The following is an 18647-nucleotide window of genomic DNA, read 5'->3' as shown; positions in this document are numbered from 1 at the left end:
AGGCCCAACGGATCAGATTGACTTTGATTCCTGTCTCCTTTCCCCACCAGAACATCCGAACGCGATGCGTGACTGGTGTTGGGTTCTACATGCCTGCCGGAAAGGTCAGAGGAACCCTGTCCTCACGGTTCCTAATGGTAGATGGTGACAAAGTAGCGACGGGGTCTTACAGGTGAGTGGGGCTGAGCCTGAGCTGGCAGGTGGGAGGGGGAATCCCTCGGCTCTTCCTTTCTGGCTCTGACATCCTTGGAGCATGGGCAGTGAAGGTGGGAGAGCCTGGGGCTTGGGGAGGGTAGAGGAGGCACACAGGGCCAAAAGGACCAAGACTGCATCTCTTCTCCTTCTAGCTTTACCTGGCGATCCTCCCACGTGGACAGAAATCTTCTCCTGGTGTTGACGGGGCAGCACGTGGAGCCCTTTGACGTGGAGTTTCGGGAACTCTACGCCATCTCGGAGGAGGTGGACCTGTACCGAGAACTGGGCCTAACGGGCCTCAAATATTCCTCCACGGTGGCGCGTAAACTGATCAACCCAAAGTATGCCCTGGTGGCAGGCAGCCGGCAACCTCCTGGGGAGATGATGCGTTGGGCGCGTCAGAAGCAGGAGGCCAGAGGCGGGGTCAAAGATGAACCGGAGGAGGGAGGCGGGGAAGGCTCCGAGTCTGCCCGGCGCCTCGACAGCTTTCTCCACGACCTGGTCACGCTAGACCAGGTGCTGCCCATGATGGACCCTCCGCCCCTGGAGGACGTGGCGAACTGGAAAGGAGGCAGGAGAGCAGAACCAAAGCCCAAGGGTAGGGAGCCTTCTGTCCAAGCCGGGAAGAGCGAGGCTGCCATCGGAGCGGCTGCCACCGGCAGAGAGGGCCGACGCCTGGGCAGCAAGTTCAGCTGGAGGTCTAAGCGAGCTCACGCCACCAACGGCATGGTCAGCTCCCTCTCCAGTGAGACCTCCGAAGGGGAGTTTGTGGTGGTGAGGAGGCCGGCCATGGACCCAGGCACCCAAAGCCCCAGCAGCGCGGTCCACAGGAACGGCAGTGTCTCAGGTAGGGATCCCACCAGGATTCCGTCCTCTATGTCCCACCTGGCCCTTCCCCACGCGGTGCACAGTACCGATTATGCCACACGCCCTACAAGACATTTTCAAAAGTTATTTTTATTGATATTGGTTGTTTTCACATCGCCCTCCTTTGCAGATATGTCCCTCCCTCCTCCCCTTCCCAGGAAGCCATCCCTTATCACAAAGACTACAAAAGAAGGGGTGGGGGTGGGGGGGGAGGGCAAGTTCAGCAACACCGACTGACGCATTAACCAAGGCTGGCATCATGTGGAATGTTCCACCCCTGTGTTCTCCCATCTCCTCACAGGGCAGCTGGCTTGGGAATTGTAAGACTTGAGTTCGAGTGTCTGCGCTGCTACTTGCTGCCTGGGTGACCTTGGACAAGTCACCGCTCTTTCTGGGCCTTCATTTCCTCACCTATAAAATGACGGGCTGCGCTAGATGACCTCCTAAGGGCTTTTCTAGCTCTAGTCTACAATGTTGTCATTCTCAGCTTCACGTTATAATCTCTATCAATCAGTCTGGGCCCAGATCCCAGTAACCCTGTTGGAGTGCAGCCCTCATTTTACAGGTGTGGAAACTGAGGCCTAGGGAGGACATTTGTATAAGTCACAAGATCAAGCGATCCACAATTTTGCTAAGCACCTACTGTGTGCCAGGCCCTGGGCTAGGCTCTGCAGATACAAAGATAGGAATGAGACAGCCCCTGCCCTCCGGAGCTTCCATTCTGTCAGATGAGTTGGAACTAGGACAAGCATGCAGGGGTTTTCTGACTTCTCTGGCCTGGGGCTCTTTCCAGCAGATGTGCTCTCGGCTGGATCCCTGCCCCCAGGAATAAAATAGGGGGGAGGGGCCGCCTTGGCCAAGCCTTTCCTGCCCTGGCCTGGTGTCTGACCAATGGCCCAGACTTGTTTCTGATGGAAATACTTAACCGACTCCATTCCCAGATCTGGTTGGTGGCTGTCCTTAGGGGGTTTTTATTTTTATTTTTGTTGTTTCAATCCTCTAAGAATCTGTCTGGGTCTCAGCCTGAGAGCTGCTGGAAAGCCAGGATTGTGTCTAATTTATCTCACAGTTTTCAGCACGGCAAAGAAGACCTGACTTTGGGGGAAGAATGGTGCTAATAACCTGGGCTGCTTATATTCCCTGGCCACAGAAATAGACTCTCCCCCTGGGAACAGGAGGGAAAGATTCACATAAACGGAGAAGAGGCAGATAAAGGTTCACAAGGGAGTACGTGCACAAGCCTGGCCTACTTCAGAAAGCCCCTGGCTCTGCCTCTTCCCAGCTCAGTGGCTCTGGGCAAGACGATTCACCTTGCTAAGACTCGGTTTCCTTATTTGTAAAAGGGGGATCATGCTTCTCGGGATTAGTAGAAGGAGCCCTGAGCTTGGGCTCAGATGACCCAAGTTCAAATTCTGACTCTGTATTTCTATACAAAGGCTGCCCCTCCCTGACCCCCAGTTTCTTCCTCTTTAAGGAGAAAGGGCTAACTAAACTAGGTGATCTCCCAGGATCCTCCAGGTTCTTACAATCTTTCTTCCTGAGTCATGGGGAGTGATTTTTTTTTTCCTTTTCTGGATGTAATAAAGAGGATTTTTTTTTTTTACTTTTCCTCCAGTAGGTCAGAATCTCCTAGGTTCACGGCCCTAGAGTCATCAGGGGCCAGAGGTCCTCTGGTGTAGCCCCTGTCACTCATGTGGGACGTGGGGCCTCAAAGGGGTGAGTGCGGGTCCTGGAACTCCACCGCTGAGGTGTCCTGGGGCTCAGGGAGGGCCGGCTTTCGTAAGGCTCCCTTCTGTCAGGCCCCTCTCAAAATAGACCACCATCTCTCCTCCTGCTCTTCTGGGGCGTGCAAGCAGCCTGGGCTTATTGTGATTTCCCTAAGCTCGTATGGCTCAGGTTTAAAAAGAGCTTGTCAAGTCTAAATCCTTGTTTTAGAAAGAGTTGGAAAGGGGGGCCCAGAGAGAGCAAGTCGGGGTGGGAGGGGACCTTAAAAGTCAGACAGTCTAGCCCCCTCATTTTACAGGGGGAAACTGAGGCCCAGAGATGGAGTCACTCAAGTCAGGATTTGAACCCAGCTCCTCAGACCCCAAATTCACTCTCTTTCCACTGTATGTGCCCCAGTGTGGGAGGGAGCTGGTGTCCCTTGCCCCTCCTCTGGTTCACCCCAAGTTTGCACCTCCCCCCACCAGATGCTACACTGCCTTGTGCCTCTTCCAGACAGGAAGGGTTGCCATGGAGAACACCTGGCGGGGAGGGGAGGAAAGGAGGATGGGAGAAGAGCCCATGCTGGAAAGAGGAAGCCACCCTCCCCCTCCAGAGCCTTCCCCCCAGGTGATGTCTCCATAGAAGCCCCACTGGCCCGCCCTGTCCCTGTGTCTCTGGTGGCTTCCTGAAGATTTAGGGGGCCCCCTCGAGTGCTCCTGAATGACACAGCAGCGGTGGCTGCGTAGACCTGGGAGGAAAGGATGGGCCCAGAGCAATGGAGATGGGGGAGGCATGGCCCGGACATCATCCAAGGGCTTCCCAGCCTCTCTGACCCCCACAGCTGTGCTGGCAGCAGACAAAGGGCTGAGGAGCTTCCTTACGTGATAAGGAGAAGAAATGACTCGTGGCTCAAAGTCACAGGGAGACAGAATGCCGGGCTTGGTGTAAGGAAGCCAGGACCTTCCTTTTCCTTGCCCCGAGTCTGCCTTCTAATAGCTATGTGACCTTGGAAAAATCTCTCTTTTTTTTCTCCTCCTTTGGCCTCAGTTTCCCAATATGCAAAATGAAGAAAGGCTCTGACTAGATCAGCCTTAAATGCCCTCCCAGCTCTAACACCGTCTTCTCCCTCCCGAGTCTGACATTCTCAGCACGGTCCCTGCCCTCCTGCCTCTCAGGGACGCCTTGCTCTCTCTGCCACATTAAATAACTTACAATGTCACTTCATGGGGAAATCTCTAAGCCCAAGCTCCCCACTCCTCTCTGGATCCAGGGCCCTGGGTCCCATGGGAGGGGGGTGCTGAGAGACAAAAGCTTCAGGCTCAGTGAAGTTCCACTAAGAGGCCAGCTCCAGCAAGCAGGCCCCCAACCAGGAAAAAGAGGATGGAGATCTGGGACTTCACCAAGGAGTGCAGGTCCCCAAGGCCGTCAGGCATGTCAGTATGTGTGAGGGACTGAAATCAGAAAATCTGGGGGAGGGGGAATGCATCTTAGCTCTGCCCTCCAACCGTCCGGGCATTGGTGGTTAAAAAAAAAAAAATGAGGAAACTGGAATGGATGGTTTCCGAGGCCCCTTCCAGGCCTAAATCTAGGAGCCCATGAAGCCTGCCTGCCCCTGACCATGCTAAGACCATCCCTCACCCCCAAACCATCAAACACTCCTCCAGCTCATTCCTGACAGCGGACATGCCGACTTGGAATAAAATCTAGGTTTGGACGTAGAGGGGCCCTTGGAGGACATCAAGACGGCCCCCCTCATTCTATAGATGAGCAAACTGAGGCCCAGAGGGACACCAGCTCCCTCCCACACTCTGCCACAGGTTTGCCCCAGCTCACAGGTGTTGGGTCCTAGGACCATAGCTTGGAGCTGGAAGGGGCCTCCAAGGCCCCCTAGTCATTTTATAGGTGGGGAAACTGAGGCCCAAGTCCAGCACTCTGCCCACTGTAGCCTGCTGCCACCCTCCCAAGCTCCAGGCCGCAGCAAAGCTGTTTGGTGCTTTTCCCCCACTTTCTGGACACTTGTGAGTGGATGGGAAGAGGGATGAAAAGAAAGGCCCTGACAAGAACAGTAACAAAGCCTGCCCTCGCATGGTGCGTTAAGGCTTGCAAAGCGCCTTCCACACAGTGCATCTGGTCATGACAACAGCCCCAGGAGGCAGGGGCCGTGATTGCCCCCATCGTGCACAAGGACACTTGGTCCAGGTCAAAGGGCGGAAGCTTCGGGAAGCGCCGATGCGGCTGTGGCTTGGGAAGGGCTGGAGAGGAGGTGACCAGCACACCTGGGCACAATCCGCGGGCAGAGACTGCACCAGGGGCCTGCCCAAGCCATCGGCAGCCCTCTGCTCCCCTCTAGTGGCCAAGCCCGAGCTCCAGGCTTCCCTGCGTCTGCTGATGGGTGTTTAACAAGTACTCAGTAGGTGCCTACTGTGTGTGAGGTCTTCAGCTGAGCACTGGGGGGGACATACAAACAGGAGACCGAGTGGGTCCCTGCCCTCAGGGGGCTTGCAGTTCAGTCCATCAAACGCTTATTAGATGCTAGGCCCATGGGGTACAAAGATGAAAAACAAGACCGCTTCTGCTCTCAAAGCGCTTCCAGTATGATGGAGGGTGTGCGAAAAGGTTTACAAATAGGTCTGTGATACAAGGCAGAGTGTGGTTAGGGCAAGGAAGCAGCCACTTTGTGAGCCATTCAGGGAACGCTTCGTGGATCAGGGAAGTGTGTGTGTGTGTGCGTGTGTGTGTGTGTTGCGGGGGGGGTCTGGCATGGATCCATAGAGGCAGGACGAGGCCAGAGAGCAGCGTGGGAGGCCAGAAACACGAGTTGGGGGAGGCGGGGAGCCCCTAACGGGGTTTGGGAGGGACGCGGTCAGACCTGTGTCTTTACTTGCAGCAGCGTGGAGGGGGACGGGTTAGAGCTAGAGATAGAGAGACCCACGGCGAGGGTCTGGTGGAGGATCTGCAGGGCTAAGCCATACAGCTACTGGGAGAAGCCAGTCCCTGCTACTTGCACCATCCGGAAGGAGCCGTTCATAATAACAAAAACCACACGGCCAGCTGTCATTATTTTAAGTGGTCTGGGCCTTCAAAAGCATTTTCTAACAACTGTCCTATGGGAAGGGGAGTCCACGTGACACTGTCCCCATTGTATAGAGGAGGATACCAAATCTTAGGGAGGTCTGTAGGATTTTGAGCTGGAAAGGGATCACCATAGTCCAAGCTCCCCATTTTATAGATGAGGAGACTGAGTCTCAGAGAAGCCAAGTGACTTGCCCATGGTCACACAGGCAGTAAACCACGGAGTCACACAGTATATGAACCAGGACATGTGAATAGCCCTGCTTCAGTCAGGGGGATGGGGATCACATTCCTGGAAAAGAGACAAGCCTAGAAAGGTAGAGTGGTGCCACGTTGTGAAGGGCCTTGAATGCCACACTGGGAAGGGCTAAGTGTTTAAATGAAGAGAGCCTATAGGACCGTCACGTGGAAAACAGCCACTGTGATAAGTGACTTCTCATGGCCACAGATAGGCTTTATCTTAGGGGCATCACAACAAGCAGGATTTGAACCCAGGACTACTTCTTGAAAGGCCTCCCAGGCCTCTCTGTGCAGTTCTCATAGGGACAGGGAACAAGCAATTGTGACTGAAATAGGCATCTGGGTGGCACAGTGGGTAGAGTGCCAGGCCCATGGTCATGAAGCCCTGAGTTCAAATCCAGCCTCAGATACTTAAGCTGTGTGACCCTGGGCGAGTCACTTCACTCTGCCTCAGTTTCCTCATCTGTAAAATGAGCTGGAAAAGGAAATGGCCAACCACTGCAGTATCTCTGCCAAGAAATATGTGGCACAGGTGGGGTGGGAAGCCTCTGGAGAAGAAGGCTTCTCCACAGCCCTGGCTTGGCTTCTCCGGGCCTCCCCTCCCAAGCTATGGAGCCGACTGGCTCACTCTCTGATGCCAAAATGCAGCTGCCTCCAGGGAGGGTTTTGGCACCTGCTTAATAGGCCTAGCAAGTAAAACAGGCCACTGAGGAGAGGAAGTATGTCCAACTGCAACAGCCTGGGGCCTGGAGAGAGGCAGGATTCAATCACCAAGTGGAGGCCCCCAGCCTGAGGGGCAGAGTAGAGAGAGCAAGTGTCCCCTCCCGAGGCCTGACTCCTGAGGACCCCCACAGGGAAGTCCTGAATAATCTGGAGGGGAAGGGAGGGGAGGGAGGCAGAACCAGGAGAGAGAACATCTGGCTTTTGTTGTCAGACGGCAGAGTACCAAGGAAGAGCGGCCCTGGCCTAATGGGCCATAAACAATGGCGGATGATGAATTACAGTGGACCGGCTCCAAGGCACACGTTTATGGGAGGGGGCACGGGATTGCTGGGATCAGCACTGGGAGTCTGCGCTAACATCTTTCTTGCTAATGACCCGGAAGAGAGAGTCAGACATCCCCTTAATTGAGTTCACAGCTGCTGGAAGGTGGTATGAACAACTCCTTGCTGCAGAGAGAGGGGGACATCTGGGAAAACCCTGCTCCAGCTGAAGAGAAACCTACAGGAGCCAGGGTGAGGAGGCGTCACCTGGGCGACAGGTTCAGCATGTATTCCACCCCCCACCCCAGCCTGAGAGCGGACGGTCCAGATGGAGCAGTGCCTGCCCTGGCTGGCTCCCAGTGGGGCAGAAGGTGGGGCATGGGCCACCTGCCGGCCAGGCCCAGAGGGGAGGAGGGGTCTCGGCCATCCAGCTGCGGTGTGGAGCCTGCTACTGGGACCCTCAGACGTCATCTAGCCGGCCCCACTTAACGGAAATCCCTTTAAAAGCAACCCTGACTATTGGGCCACCCTGCCGCGGCCTGCAGACCTCCAGAGGAGGAAGGAGGACCCACCACTCTGGGGCAGCTTGGCTTGTTGACGAGTTTTACCTGGTGTGGGCCTGAAATCTGCCTCTGCAGCAATGCCCCTGCCCGGGTCCAGACAAAACTAGTCAATCTCCCAGTCTGCTTGTGGGGCTTAAACACCATGACAGCTGCAAAGTGTCTGCAAACCTTCAGCGGTGATTGTTATTATGTTGTGTCTGATCTCCTGCACGACAGCCCTCCTTGTGTGGACGGATGGCCTTTCCTACAGAGCCCCCCACCCCAAGGCCTTCACTACAGACCCCCTCCAGCCCAGCCTGTGGCCACCAAGACCCTATACGCTCCTACAGGCATGGCTGGAGCAAGGCGGAGTGCACCCACAGTCCCCACACTTGGCGCCTTCATGCTGTTGCTCTCAGCTCCTGCCTCTGACCCCAACTCACCGCTGGTCAGATGCCCCAGGCAACTGTCTAAGACTGGAAACTAAACCACAGCAGCTGATCTTTGAGACGGCTGCGTGGAGCAGGAGGCGGTAGTGGGAAGGCACGGGTTTGAATCCTGCCCTCATACTTACCAGCTGTGGGACCCTGAACAAATCACTGAAGTTTCCTCAGATGCATTCAGTGAAATAACACGGAAAGCCCTTTGGCAGACCACAATAAAAGTGTTGGCTGGAAAGGAGCAAGTATTAAGTGCCTGCTACACACCAGGCACTGTGCTAAGCACTTAAAAAATATCTGATTTGGTCCTCACAACAACCCTGAGAGGTAGCTGCTGTTTTTAGCATTACCATTGTAAAGTTGAGGAAATGGAGGCAGACAGAGGTTAAGTGACTTGTCCCGGGCCACACAGCTAGTCAGTGGCTGAGACTGGGTTTGAGCTCAGGTCTTCTTGACTGTTTCTTTTTTTTTTTAATTTTTTAAATTTTTTAATTTTTTAATTAATAAATTTATTTATTTTTAATTTTCAACATTTACTTCCACAAGATTTTGAGTTCCAAATTTTCACCCCATCTCACCCCTCCCCCCACCCCAAGATGGCATGCATTCTAAATACCCCTTCCCCTAGTCGTGCTTTTCCTACTATCTCTCCCTCCCCTTCTCTTATCCCTTTCCCCTTCTATTTTCCTGTAGGGCTGGATAGATTTCTGTACACCATTTCCTGTATTTCTTATTTCCCAGTTGCATGTGAAAACATTTTTTTTTAAACATGTGTTTTTAAAACTTTGGGTTCCAAATTTTCTCCCTTCCTCCCTCCCCACCCACCCTCATTGAGAAGGCAAGCAATTCAATACAGGTTAAACGTGTAGTCATGCAAAACACTTCCACAGTAGACATGCTGTGAAAAACTAACTCTATTTCCCTTAATCCTATCCCACCCCACCCCCATTTATTCTATTCTTTCTTTTGACCCTGTCCCTCCTCAGAAGTATTTGCTTCTGATTACCCCCTTTCCCAGGCTGCCCTCCTCTCTATCATCCCCCTACTCTCTTGTCCCCTTCCCCTCCTATTTTCCTGTAGACAGATTTCCATAACCAATTAAGTGTGTATGTTATTCCCTCCTTAAGTCAAATCCTATGAGAATAAGATTCACTCATTCCCTCTCACCTTCCCCCATTTCCCCTCCACTGTAAGAGGCTTTTCTTTTCTGTTTTTTTTTTTGTGAGATAATTTATCCCATTCTACCTTTCCCTTTCTCCTTCTCCTAGTATAATCCTCTCTCACCCCTTAATTTTATTCTCCAGATATGACCCCTTCATCTTCAACTCACCCTGTGCCCTCTATCTATCTATCTATCTATCTATCTATCTATCTATCTATCTATCTATCTATATCTATTTATACGTACATATAATTTTTTCCCTCCAACTACCCTAATACTGACAAAGGTCTCATGAGTTACAAATATCATCTTTCCATGCAGGAATGTAAACAGTTCAACCTTAATAAGTCTCTTATGATTTCTCTTTCCTGTTTATCTCTTCATGTTCCACTTGAGTCTTGTATTGGAAAGTCAAATTTTCTATTCAGCTCTGGTCTTTTCATCAGGAATGCTTGAAAATCCTCTATTTCACTGAATGACCATTTTTTGCCCTGAAGGATTATACTCAGTTTTGCTGGGTAGGTGATTCTTGGTTGTAATCCTATCTCCTTTGCTCTCCAGAATATTATATTCCATGCCCTGAGGTCCCTTAATGTAGAAGCAGCTAAATCTTGTGTTATTCTGATTGTGTTTCCACAATACTTGAATTGTTTCTTTCCGTCTGCTTGCAGTATCTTCTCCATGACCTGGGAGCTCTGGAATTTGGATACAATATTCCTAGGAGTTTTCCTTTGGGGATCTCTTTCAGGAGGAGATTGGTGGATTCTTTCAATTTCTATTTTGCTCTCTGGTTCTAAAATATCAGGGCAGTTTTCCTTGATAATTTTTTGAAAGATGATATCTAGGCTCTTTTTTTGATCATGGCTTTCAGATAGTCCAATAATTTTTAAATTCTCTCTTCTGGATCTATTTTCCAGGTCAGTTGTTTTTCCAATGAGATATTTCACATTGTTTTATAATTTTTCATTCTTTTGGATTTGTTTTATAGCGTCTTGATTTCTCATAAAGTCACTAGCTTCCAATTGCTCTATTCTAATTTTTAAGGAAGTATTTTTTTCAGTAATCTTTTGGACTTCCTTTTCCATTTGTCCAATTTTGCTCTTTAGGGCATTCTTCTCCTCATTGGCTTTTTGGACCTCTTTTGCCATTTGGGTTAGGCTATTTTTTAAGGTGTTATTTTCTTCAGTATTTTTTTTGGGTCTCCTTTAGCAAGCTGTTAACTTGCTTTTCATTATTTTCTTGCATCACTCTCATTTCTCTTCCCAGTTTTTCCTCTACTTCTCTTACTTGCTTCTCAAAATCCCTTTTGAGCTCTTCCAAGGCCTGGGACTGATTCATAATTTTCTTGGAGGCTTTGGATGTAGGTGTTTTGACTTTATTTTCTTCTTCTAGTTGTATGTTTTGATCTTCTTTGTCACCAAAGTAAGATAATATAGTCTGACTCTTTTTGCGCTGCTTACTCATGATCCCAGCCAATTACTTGAGTTTTAAACTCTTTGTTAAGGTAAGGTAAAAGGCTGCTTCCAGTGTGGAGAATGTACTGTCCCAAGCTTCAGGGGTTTGTACAGCTGTTTTCAGAGGTACTTCTAGGGACCTGTAAATTTTCAGTTCTTCCAAGGTGCTATGATAAGAGGCGAGGTATTTCTTTTCTACCGCCACAACAAGCTCCACCATGCCAGCACTCCTCTTTGCCCCAGGATGCCCCTCAGAACTGTGACCCAGATCCAAGCACTGGTAAAGCAAGAGATTCCTGGCTCAGGCCTGGCAAAGAGATCCCTGCAATCCCCCTCTGATCAGCCACTGGATTCCCCCTCAGTCTGTGGGCTGGAAGCTCAAGAGGCAGCCGTGGCCCTGGGGGCAGCTGAGACCTAGCTTCTTCTCTCACTGCAGTCACAGACTTTTCCCACTGACCTTCTAAGTTGTCTTTGGCATTCAGGGGTTGGGAAGTCTGGAAACCGCCACAGCTGCCCGCGATTCAGTCCTCTGAGGCCTGCTCCAGGTTCACTGTGGCCTGAGCGCCCGCACCGACCTGCGCTCCTCTCCCCGCCTGGTGCGATATGCCTTTCTGATCAACCATCCAGGTTGTCTTGGGCTGGAAATTTGTTTTACTCTGTTTTTTTGTGGGTTATGCTGCTTTAGAATTTGTTTAGAACCATTTTTTATAGGTATTTGGAGGGGTTTGGGGAGAGAGCTCAAGCAAGTCACTGCTTTCCCTCCGCCATCTTGGCTCCGCCCCCTTCTTGACTGTTTTAAGGACTTTACAAATATTACCTCATTTGATCCTCACAACAACCCTGGGAGGTAAGTACTATTATTATCCCCTTTTTACAGTTGAGGAAACTGAGGCAGAAGTTAGGTCTGAGGCCTCAGGTCACATATGGAGCAAGTGTCTGTGACTGGATTTGAACTTAGGTCTTCCTGACTCCAGGCCCAGTGTTCTTTCTCATAATTATTACTGACACAATGCCCTAATTACCCGGCATGCCATCACAGAGGTTACTGGCCACCTTTTCTGCATAGGTGATCAGGGACTTCCGGTGCACATTGCACACTTAAAAGGGGATGGATCTACATGGAGGGTTTGGGTGGGACGCTGGGACTCCTGGAGGGCCCAGTCTAGCTGGGGCCTGCAGACACAGGAGGCATACCGCAGAAGCCACGTGCTGAGCTGTGGGTGGGTGGCCTTGTCGTCTACACTGCTGAAGGTCAGAACATGGCCCTGCTCACCTCAGAGGTCCCCAAGGGTTGGGTCTGGCCAGATCCTCTGAGGAAAGATTGTCTTCCTTCTTTCCCCAAAGTGGGCCATTGTGGGGTTTCCGAGTTGTGGGGATTCAGAAGTCTCTAGAGCACAAATTCCTAACCTTTTGTTGTGTGCTGGCCCCTTTTCACAGTCTCATGAAGCTGATGGACCCTTTCTCAGAATCATGTTTTTATTTTTTATTTTATTTTATTTTTTTGGTTTTTAGGCAATTGGGGTTAAGTGACTTGCCTAGGGTCACACAGCTAGTAAGTGTCAAGTGTTTGGTCTGAGGCCGGATTTGAACTCAGGTCTTCCTGACTTCCGGGCTGGTGCTCTATTCACTGTGCCACCTAGCTGCCCTAGAATCATGTTTTTAAATAATTTCGGTTAAAAGGTTGTGAAAATAAAGATGTAATTTTTTTCCCATCCATATTCACAGAATCCCCTTAAATTTGTCCCAGATTAAGAACCCTTGCTTTATGACATCAGTTCTCAAAGTATGGTCTGAGGAAATTGAGGGGTCTCCCAAAACCGGGGTGGGGAACCTGCGGCCTTAAGGCCACGTGTGGCCTTCTAGGTCCTTAAATGCGGCCTTTTGACTAAATCCTAAAGGATCTGTTCTGTAAAATTTGGATTCAGTCAAAAGGCCACACTTAAGGACCTAGAAAGCCACATGTGGCCTTAAGGCCGCAGGTTCCGCACCCCTCCCCAAGACCTTTTCAGATATCCCCAAGGTTAAAACTTTTCATAATAATACTAAGATGTTTTTATTTCTAATACCATAAATTTAGACACAACTCATGTAAACAAAAGCTCTTTGGCGGGGGTGATATTCTCAGTAATTTTTAAGAGTATAAAAGATGGATAAATGATACAAAAAAAGTTTGAGAATCACTCTTTGAGGGTCTTCTTTACAGAAGGGCATGAGTATGGAATATCGTGTCCTATTAGACAAGGTTTACTGAACTCTTTTTTTTCATCTTCTAAAAATCTTTGGTATAAGTAACAGGCAGTTAGATAAAGAAGAGCAAGGAGGGATATGTTTGCAAATGAAGGTGATGTAAAAAAATAAAAGGTCATCAATAACATTTTTTAAGCCTGGGAGGATGCTGCTGAATTAACTCGAGAGCCTGACCCTGAGGATTCCACGTGTCCAGAAGCTTGAGGAAAAGAGAATTCACAACTGGGGTTCTCTTGAATCGATCCAAAAGCATTTATTAAGTACCTACTGTGTGCGTGGTGCTGTGCTAAGTGCTGGGGGTGCAAAGAAAAGTTTCAAACAGTCCCTGCCCTCAGGGAGCTCCCATTCTAATCAATGTCATTCTTTTGTCTCCCTCCTTGCAGGAAGAACCAGCCTAAGTCCCACCAAGCAGGACAAATGTGTGATTTTATGAGTCTGGTGACCGGCAGCTTGGGTGGGACCCACAGTTGGCCCAAGACTTCTCATGCTCCGCTAACCCCCAACAACTGCCTTGAAAAAGGACCCAGATGGACCCCTTGGGAGCTGGCCCATTCCCTCTGGTCAGCAGCCTCTGCCTGCTGGGCCCCTGTCCTCTGTCTTGGCTGGCCTCCTGAATGCCGGCCACAAGTCCTGGACAAAATCAGTTCCCCAGCTGTGCTGGATGAAATCAGCTCCATGTTTACATTTAGTGGGAGTGGGGAGGGACACCCCTACCTTTGTGCCTCAACTTGACGGGAACCAAGGAATTCTACTAGCCTTAGCTGTTGTCTTTTCCCCCCTTTTCTACTTGTTGCTGGTGATTCTGGGCCCTTGGGGCACGCCAGGAATCAGGCACGACTTAAACCAGGAAAGCCGGAACAACAGAGGCAGTATCACGTCATGGAGGAGAGGAGGGAGTAGGGGTGGGGCGGGAATTGGGAGGTCAGAACTTCTAGTACTGGAAGGAGTATCCTGTGGTAGAGAGGTCAGACTTGTCTGCTCAACCTCGGAGAAGCAGTGGGCACATGTTACAGACAAGGAGATTCAGGCTTGATGTCTGGGAAGACAAAGTGGAATGGGCCGCCTTGGGAGGAAGGGAGTCTCCCTTCGCTGGACATATAAAAGGGAGAGCTAGAAATGGATGTTACAGAGGGCAGGGCAGACTGGGTGCCTCTGAGGGGAGAAGCAGGGGTGAAGGAGAAAGGCATACGCATCAGGGTCACCGATTTCTAGTCCTCGGTTCATGGAGAAATGTTGATTTTCTATACCACCACATTTCAGCGTAATTGGTGTCCTTTGTCATCCTATGGATTTTTTAACGCATTTAAAAATGTGACTCGGAGAAGGAATCTCTGGGCAGACCAGCTGCCCAGGAGGATGCCCAGGGGGTCCAGGACCCAAAGGAGGTGGGGAGAAGAGTATTGGGTCTGAGCGTCTGAATCCCCCCTCTGCCACCGGCACCTATGTGAGCTTTGGTGATTCAATTTGCCTCAGTTTCTTCATCTATAAAACAGAGCAGTTGGCCTGGTGGCATCAGAGGGCCCTCCCAGCTCTCAATCTGTGATCCTAAGATAGGGAGCGTAAGTGTCGGCCCATTTTACAGATAAGACCAACGTTTGATGGCTGCTGCTGGTTTCCTAGATAGACTCAAGATTAGGTGCCACCCTTCACTTGCTCTCTTTTCCCTTCCCTGGCAAGCTTCTTGAGGTCAGGGCCATTTTAGTTTTGCATTTGTGTCCCCAGCTAGTGCGATGCCTTCTTAATACATATCTGTGGAATGAAATTGAGGCCTTAGAGCAGAGGGGCATTGTGGAGAGTGGGTTCTTGGAGCCAAAGATATCCAGCATCCCACCAGCTCTGGGTTCCAATCTTATCTCTAAAACTGTATTTAAAAAATGGAACTCAGGCTGAGATGGTCTCCCCAAAGCAGTCTGGGCCAATGACGTGCTGCCAGGCTCTGTGTGTGTGTGTGTGTCTGTGTCTGTGTCTGTCTGGTGTTAAGATGAAAAAGGGCCCCAAGGAGACGAGAGATTTGGCGGCTAGACAGCGGAGAAATCTGTAGCTTAGACTGGCTATGTTTCCACTCCGTCCCTGGAGAAATGTGAGTTCCTCTTTCCCTCTAGTTAAAAGCCACCAGGCCTTAGCTGCTCGACCTATGAAGCAAAGGCACCGTGCCTGCCTCATGCCTCCACGTGTGGCCTTACCAGCCGCTTCTACTCCCTCTAGAAAATGAGCCACGTGACTCTGAACTGAGTCAGGAGACCAGAGTCCTAGGATGGCTTCAGATGTTAATGTGCTCTGTGACTTTGGATGAGCAAACTTTGCCACTGCCTCCCTCCTCGCCTTGGGGTCCTCAGTTTCTTCATCTGTAAAATGGGGGTGGAGGTGGTGGTGAATTAGATGATCGTCAGTTCTGATAGTCTCCAGATTTATCAAAATGTCAGATGATGGAAGTCAGGAAGTCCCTGGTCTCCAAGGAAGCGATAAAGAGCTAGGGCCAAAGAGAAGGGAGGCAAGAACCGCACCTTCATGGACATAACCTAGTATGGTAGCCTCTGGTATGGCTCAGAGTCGGAGGACCTGTGTTTGAATCCTGCCTTTGATGTTTACTACCTGTGTGACCTTGGACAAGTCACTACACCTTAGTCTCCTTATGCATAAAACGAGGGCATCTCCTACATGCCGAGGAGACGGAGAACACCAGGCTTGCCTCAGTTGCTCATGGACAGCCAAATTTTTAGCCTTGTTTATCTCTTTGGGAAATACAAGTGGGACAGCCTTGGGGGAGGGTGTTGAGTGAGAGAGGTATCAAATTGAGGTCGGAAGCCAGATCCTCAGAGGTGAGTAAAGAAGACTGGCCTGAACCCAGGCGTCACACCTGCCACCCTGAAGTGGGGACAGTAGGCTGTGCATCTTCAAATTGAGTAAGTTGGAGGGGGGTGGCAAGAGGGAGAAAGAAGAAGGCTTAGAGAGAGGCTGGAAACGATGCAGTGGCCCAGAAAGATGGGAGATTTGTCCTGAAGGTCTTGGAGGCCTCGGGGTGGGGCCCAGCGCTGCCTTCCCTGACTTGTCCCATTGGGTTAGTGAGTTATTGGGGAGGACCCCACAGGAAGGTCCTGGGGATTAAACATCTAACATGTTGCCCCATGAGGGCAGAGGGGGCGTGGAGCCCATCCAAGTGGCTCTTCTGGGGAAGGCTGTTAACCATCAATAGCGGAAGGCAGTCGTGGTCTGATCCTTTAACCCTCTGGAAGCTATTTCCACTTGTTTGCCTAATGTGTGTGTGGGCATTTACCTAAACCTTAAAAAAAGGGAAAGGTAACTGTTCCCAAGGGGGAGTGGTGTTGGCCCTACAGCTGGAATTTGTTTCCCAGAGCAGCTAGGCACCTAGCAGAGTCCCGAAGACAGATGGCCAAGGAGAAGGAAGGTCTGCAGGAGGAAAGACGGGCAAATGATGTGCGCCGAGCACAGCCACCTGGGGAAGCTAAGGGAACTGGAGGAAAGAGGGTATAAAAAGAGGAAGAGGAACTCAGGATGGGGCCCGATCTGCCCCTCCCGTACACATATCCCTAGGCCTGTTCCATGTGTGCATGCATTCATTCATGCATACATGCATGCATACTGCGATTTATATGGAACACATGTAGACATGTATGTTTATGTGTTATATATATGAATATATTCTGCATACATACACAGACATCTGCCTGTGTGTGTGTCTCTTTCTCTCTCTCTCCAAACCTGTGATTTTCTTGTCAAGGAGAACCTAGGAGCCTGGACACTTGACTCATGTCTGCAGACGAGCCATTCTCTGCCACTGAGAGGCTTAGAGGGTGGTCAGGGCCCCTGACAAGTTACAGGCCTGGCCCACAGCCATATTGCTTGTGTGTCCATCTGAGGACTTAGGCCCAGGCCTTTCTTACTCCAAGGACTGCCTTTCCCCCCCTAGGGCACCTACCCCTTTCCTTGCATATATAGTTATTGAATTCAGCTGAAAATGCGTGCAAAGATGGGGAACTAAGGATGTGAAGTGTTGCACATACATTGTTAATGTATTGTTTTTGTTGAACTGTGGGGTTTGGGGGTAATTTTTCTTCTTTAAATCTTTGTTAAAAGGGAATGCTTGATGAGAGGAAGGGGGGAGGGAAATGTGAAGTAAAAAAAAAAGGCATCAATAAAAATACATTTAAAAAAAATAATTGTTTTTTTTGAATGAATGAAAAATTAATCCTAGAACGTGGAAGTGACCTGTCCAGGGTCACATAGGTACTAAATGGCAGATCAGAAGCCAGTGTTCTTTCCAGTGCATCCCACTGCCTTTAATTATCCTGCCTGGGAATTCATGGGAGACACCAGACTTTGAAGGATGGTGTTGCAGAAAGCCCTGTGGACCTGAGCTCCAGTCCTGCCTAGGATTCTACCCATGTGACCTTGGTCCGCTTCTTGGCCTCGGCATGTTCTCCTGTAAAATGGGGCAGTGAGACTGGGTGACCTGGCCCCCTCCCGGCTCCAAACAATTATGAATCTTAAGTACTCTCTGGAAAGAGATTCTTTATTTTCTTCCCACATTTCCAGAATTTTGAAGAGAGAATGTTTGCTTTCCTGTGACTGCCTTGGCCCACAACCAACTGTCCTTACCTTGAGGCAGAGTGGAAAGGCCACTTGGATATGGAGGAAGAGACCTTGGGTTTGCAACCCTGCTCTGTGGCTTGCAACCTGCCAGGTCATAAGGCCTCAGTTTCCTCGTCTGTAAAATGAAAGAGGTGATTACTACGGTTCCTTCCAACTTTCAATGCTGTGATCTCATCCCAGGCAGTCGGGGGGGGGGGTGGGATTTTGACTTGGCCCCGGGAATGCCTCCCCTTGAAGCTGCCTGGAAGGGGCTGATGCCCCCATGTCAGCAGCAAGCACCCTGCTGTGCGTTCTGGCTAGCTCTTCTACCCCTGGAGTCAGGTCCTCCAGCGTCCGCTAATAAGCCTGTTGTATTCTTGTGCACGCTGATGGACGGACATGCTAGCTGCCAGTGGCTTGCTTGATTCCCCCAGCAGTGCCATGAGAGAGGTAGGGGAGATGGGGCTCCCCAGCCCCGGGGCAGGCAGAATGGGAACTTCCCAGGGATTGCCAGTGAGGCTGGAGCTGAGCATACTGGGATGGGGCTTGGTTTAGTCCAGCAAATGTTAAGTGCCTACTGTGTGCCAGGCACTGAGGGCACAACAACGAAATCGTCTGTACCCTCAAGGAGCCTCCTTTCTACTGGATCTATCTCTGTGGGTAGGATCATGGTTTTGGGGCTAGAAGGCACCTTAGGGCTCTTTGGTCCAATCTCCTCGTTTTACAGATGAGGAAACTGAGGCCCAGGGAATAGTGCCCAAAGTCACACGGATAGCAATAATGGAATTGGAGATCAAGGGCTGGAAGGGACCTTGGAGGCCATCTAGTTTCCACACCCCACTCCACCTTACAGGTAAAGAAACAGAGGCCCAAAGCAATGAAGAGATTCACCCAAGCACCAGAGGAAGATTTTGAACCCTGGGCACGGCTCCCTAGCATCTCAAGAAAGTCGCCTCAGCTCCTACCAACCATCGGCCCCCATCCTTGGAGCCCAACTCACCTTCACCCTCCTCGTTGGGCAAAGCGCAAAGAGCCGGCAGGGAGGCCCTGCTCCCATCTGAGCCTCCTCCTTCTCACCAGTCACAACCATTCAGGGACGTGCATACACACACACACACACACACACACACACACACACACACACACACACA

General features: G+C 50.5%; 1 protein-coding gene across 1 annotated transcript in view; it reads left to right on the top strand.

Moving 5' to 3' along the window:
* Nucleotides 1-17047, top strand: part of FAM83F (family with sequence similarity 83 member F) — a 44270-nt gene extending 27223 nt beyond the window's left edge. Inside the window, exons 3-5 of the mRNA XM_027874375.1 lie at nucleotides 51-172; nucleotides 348-1042; nucleotides 13290-17047. Coding sequence (XP_027730176.1) covers nucleotides 51-172; nucleotides 348-1042; nucleotides 13290-13339 — 867 coding nt within the window. The 3' untranslated portion in view covers nucleotides 13340-17047. The remainder of the gene's footprint in view (nucleotides 1-50; nucleotides 173-347; nucleotides 1043-13289) is intronic.
* The last annotated feature ends 1600 nt before the right edge of the window (nucleotides 17048-18647 follow it).

The sequence above is a fragment of the Vombatus ursinus genome, unplaced genomic scaffold (assembly GCF_900497805.2).
Source record: "Vombatus ursinus unplaced genomic scaffold, bare-nosed wombat genome assembly UNPS02003292.1, whole genome shotgun sequence".
Classification (NCBI taxonomy): domain Eukaryota; kingdom Metazoa; phylum Chordata; class Mammalia; order Diprotodontia; family Vombatidae; genus Vombatus; species Vombatus ursinus.
Note: the sequence above shows the minus strand (reverse complement) of the source record. Positions and strands in the feature narration are given on the sequence as shown.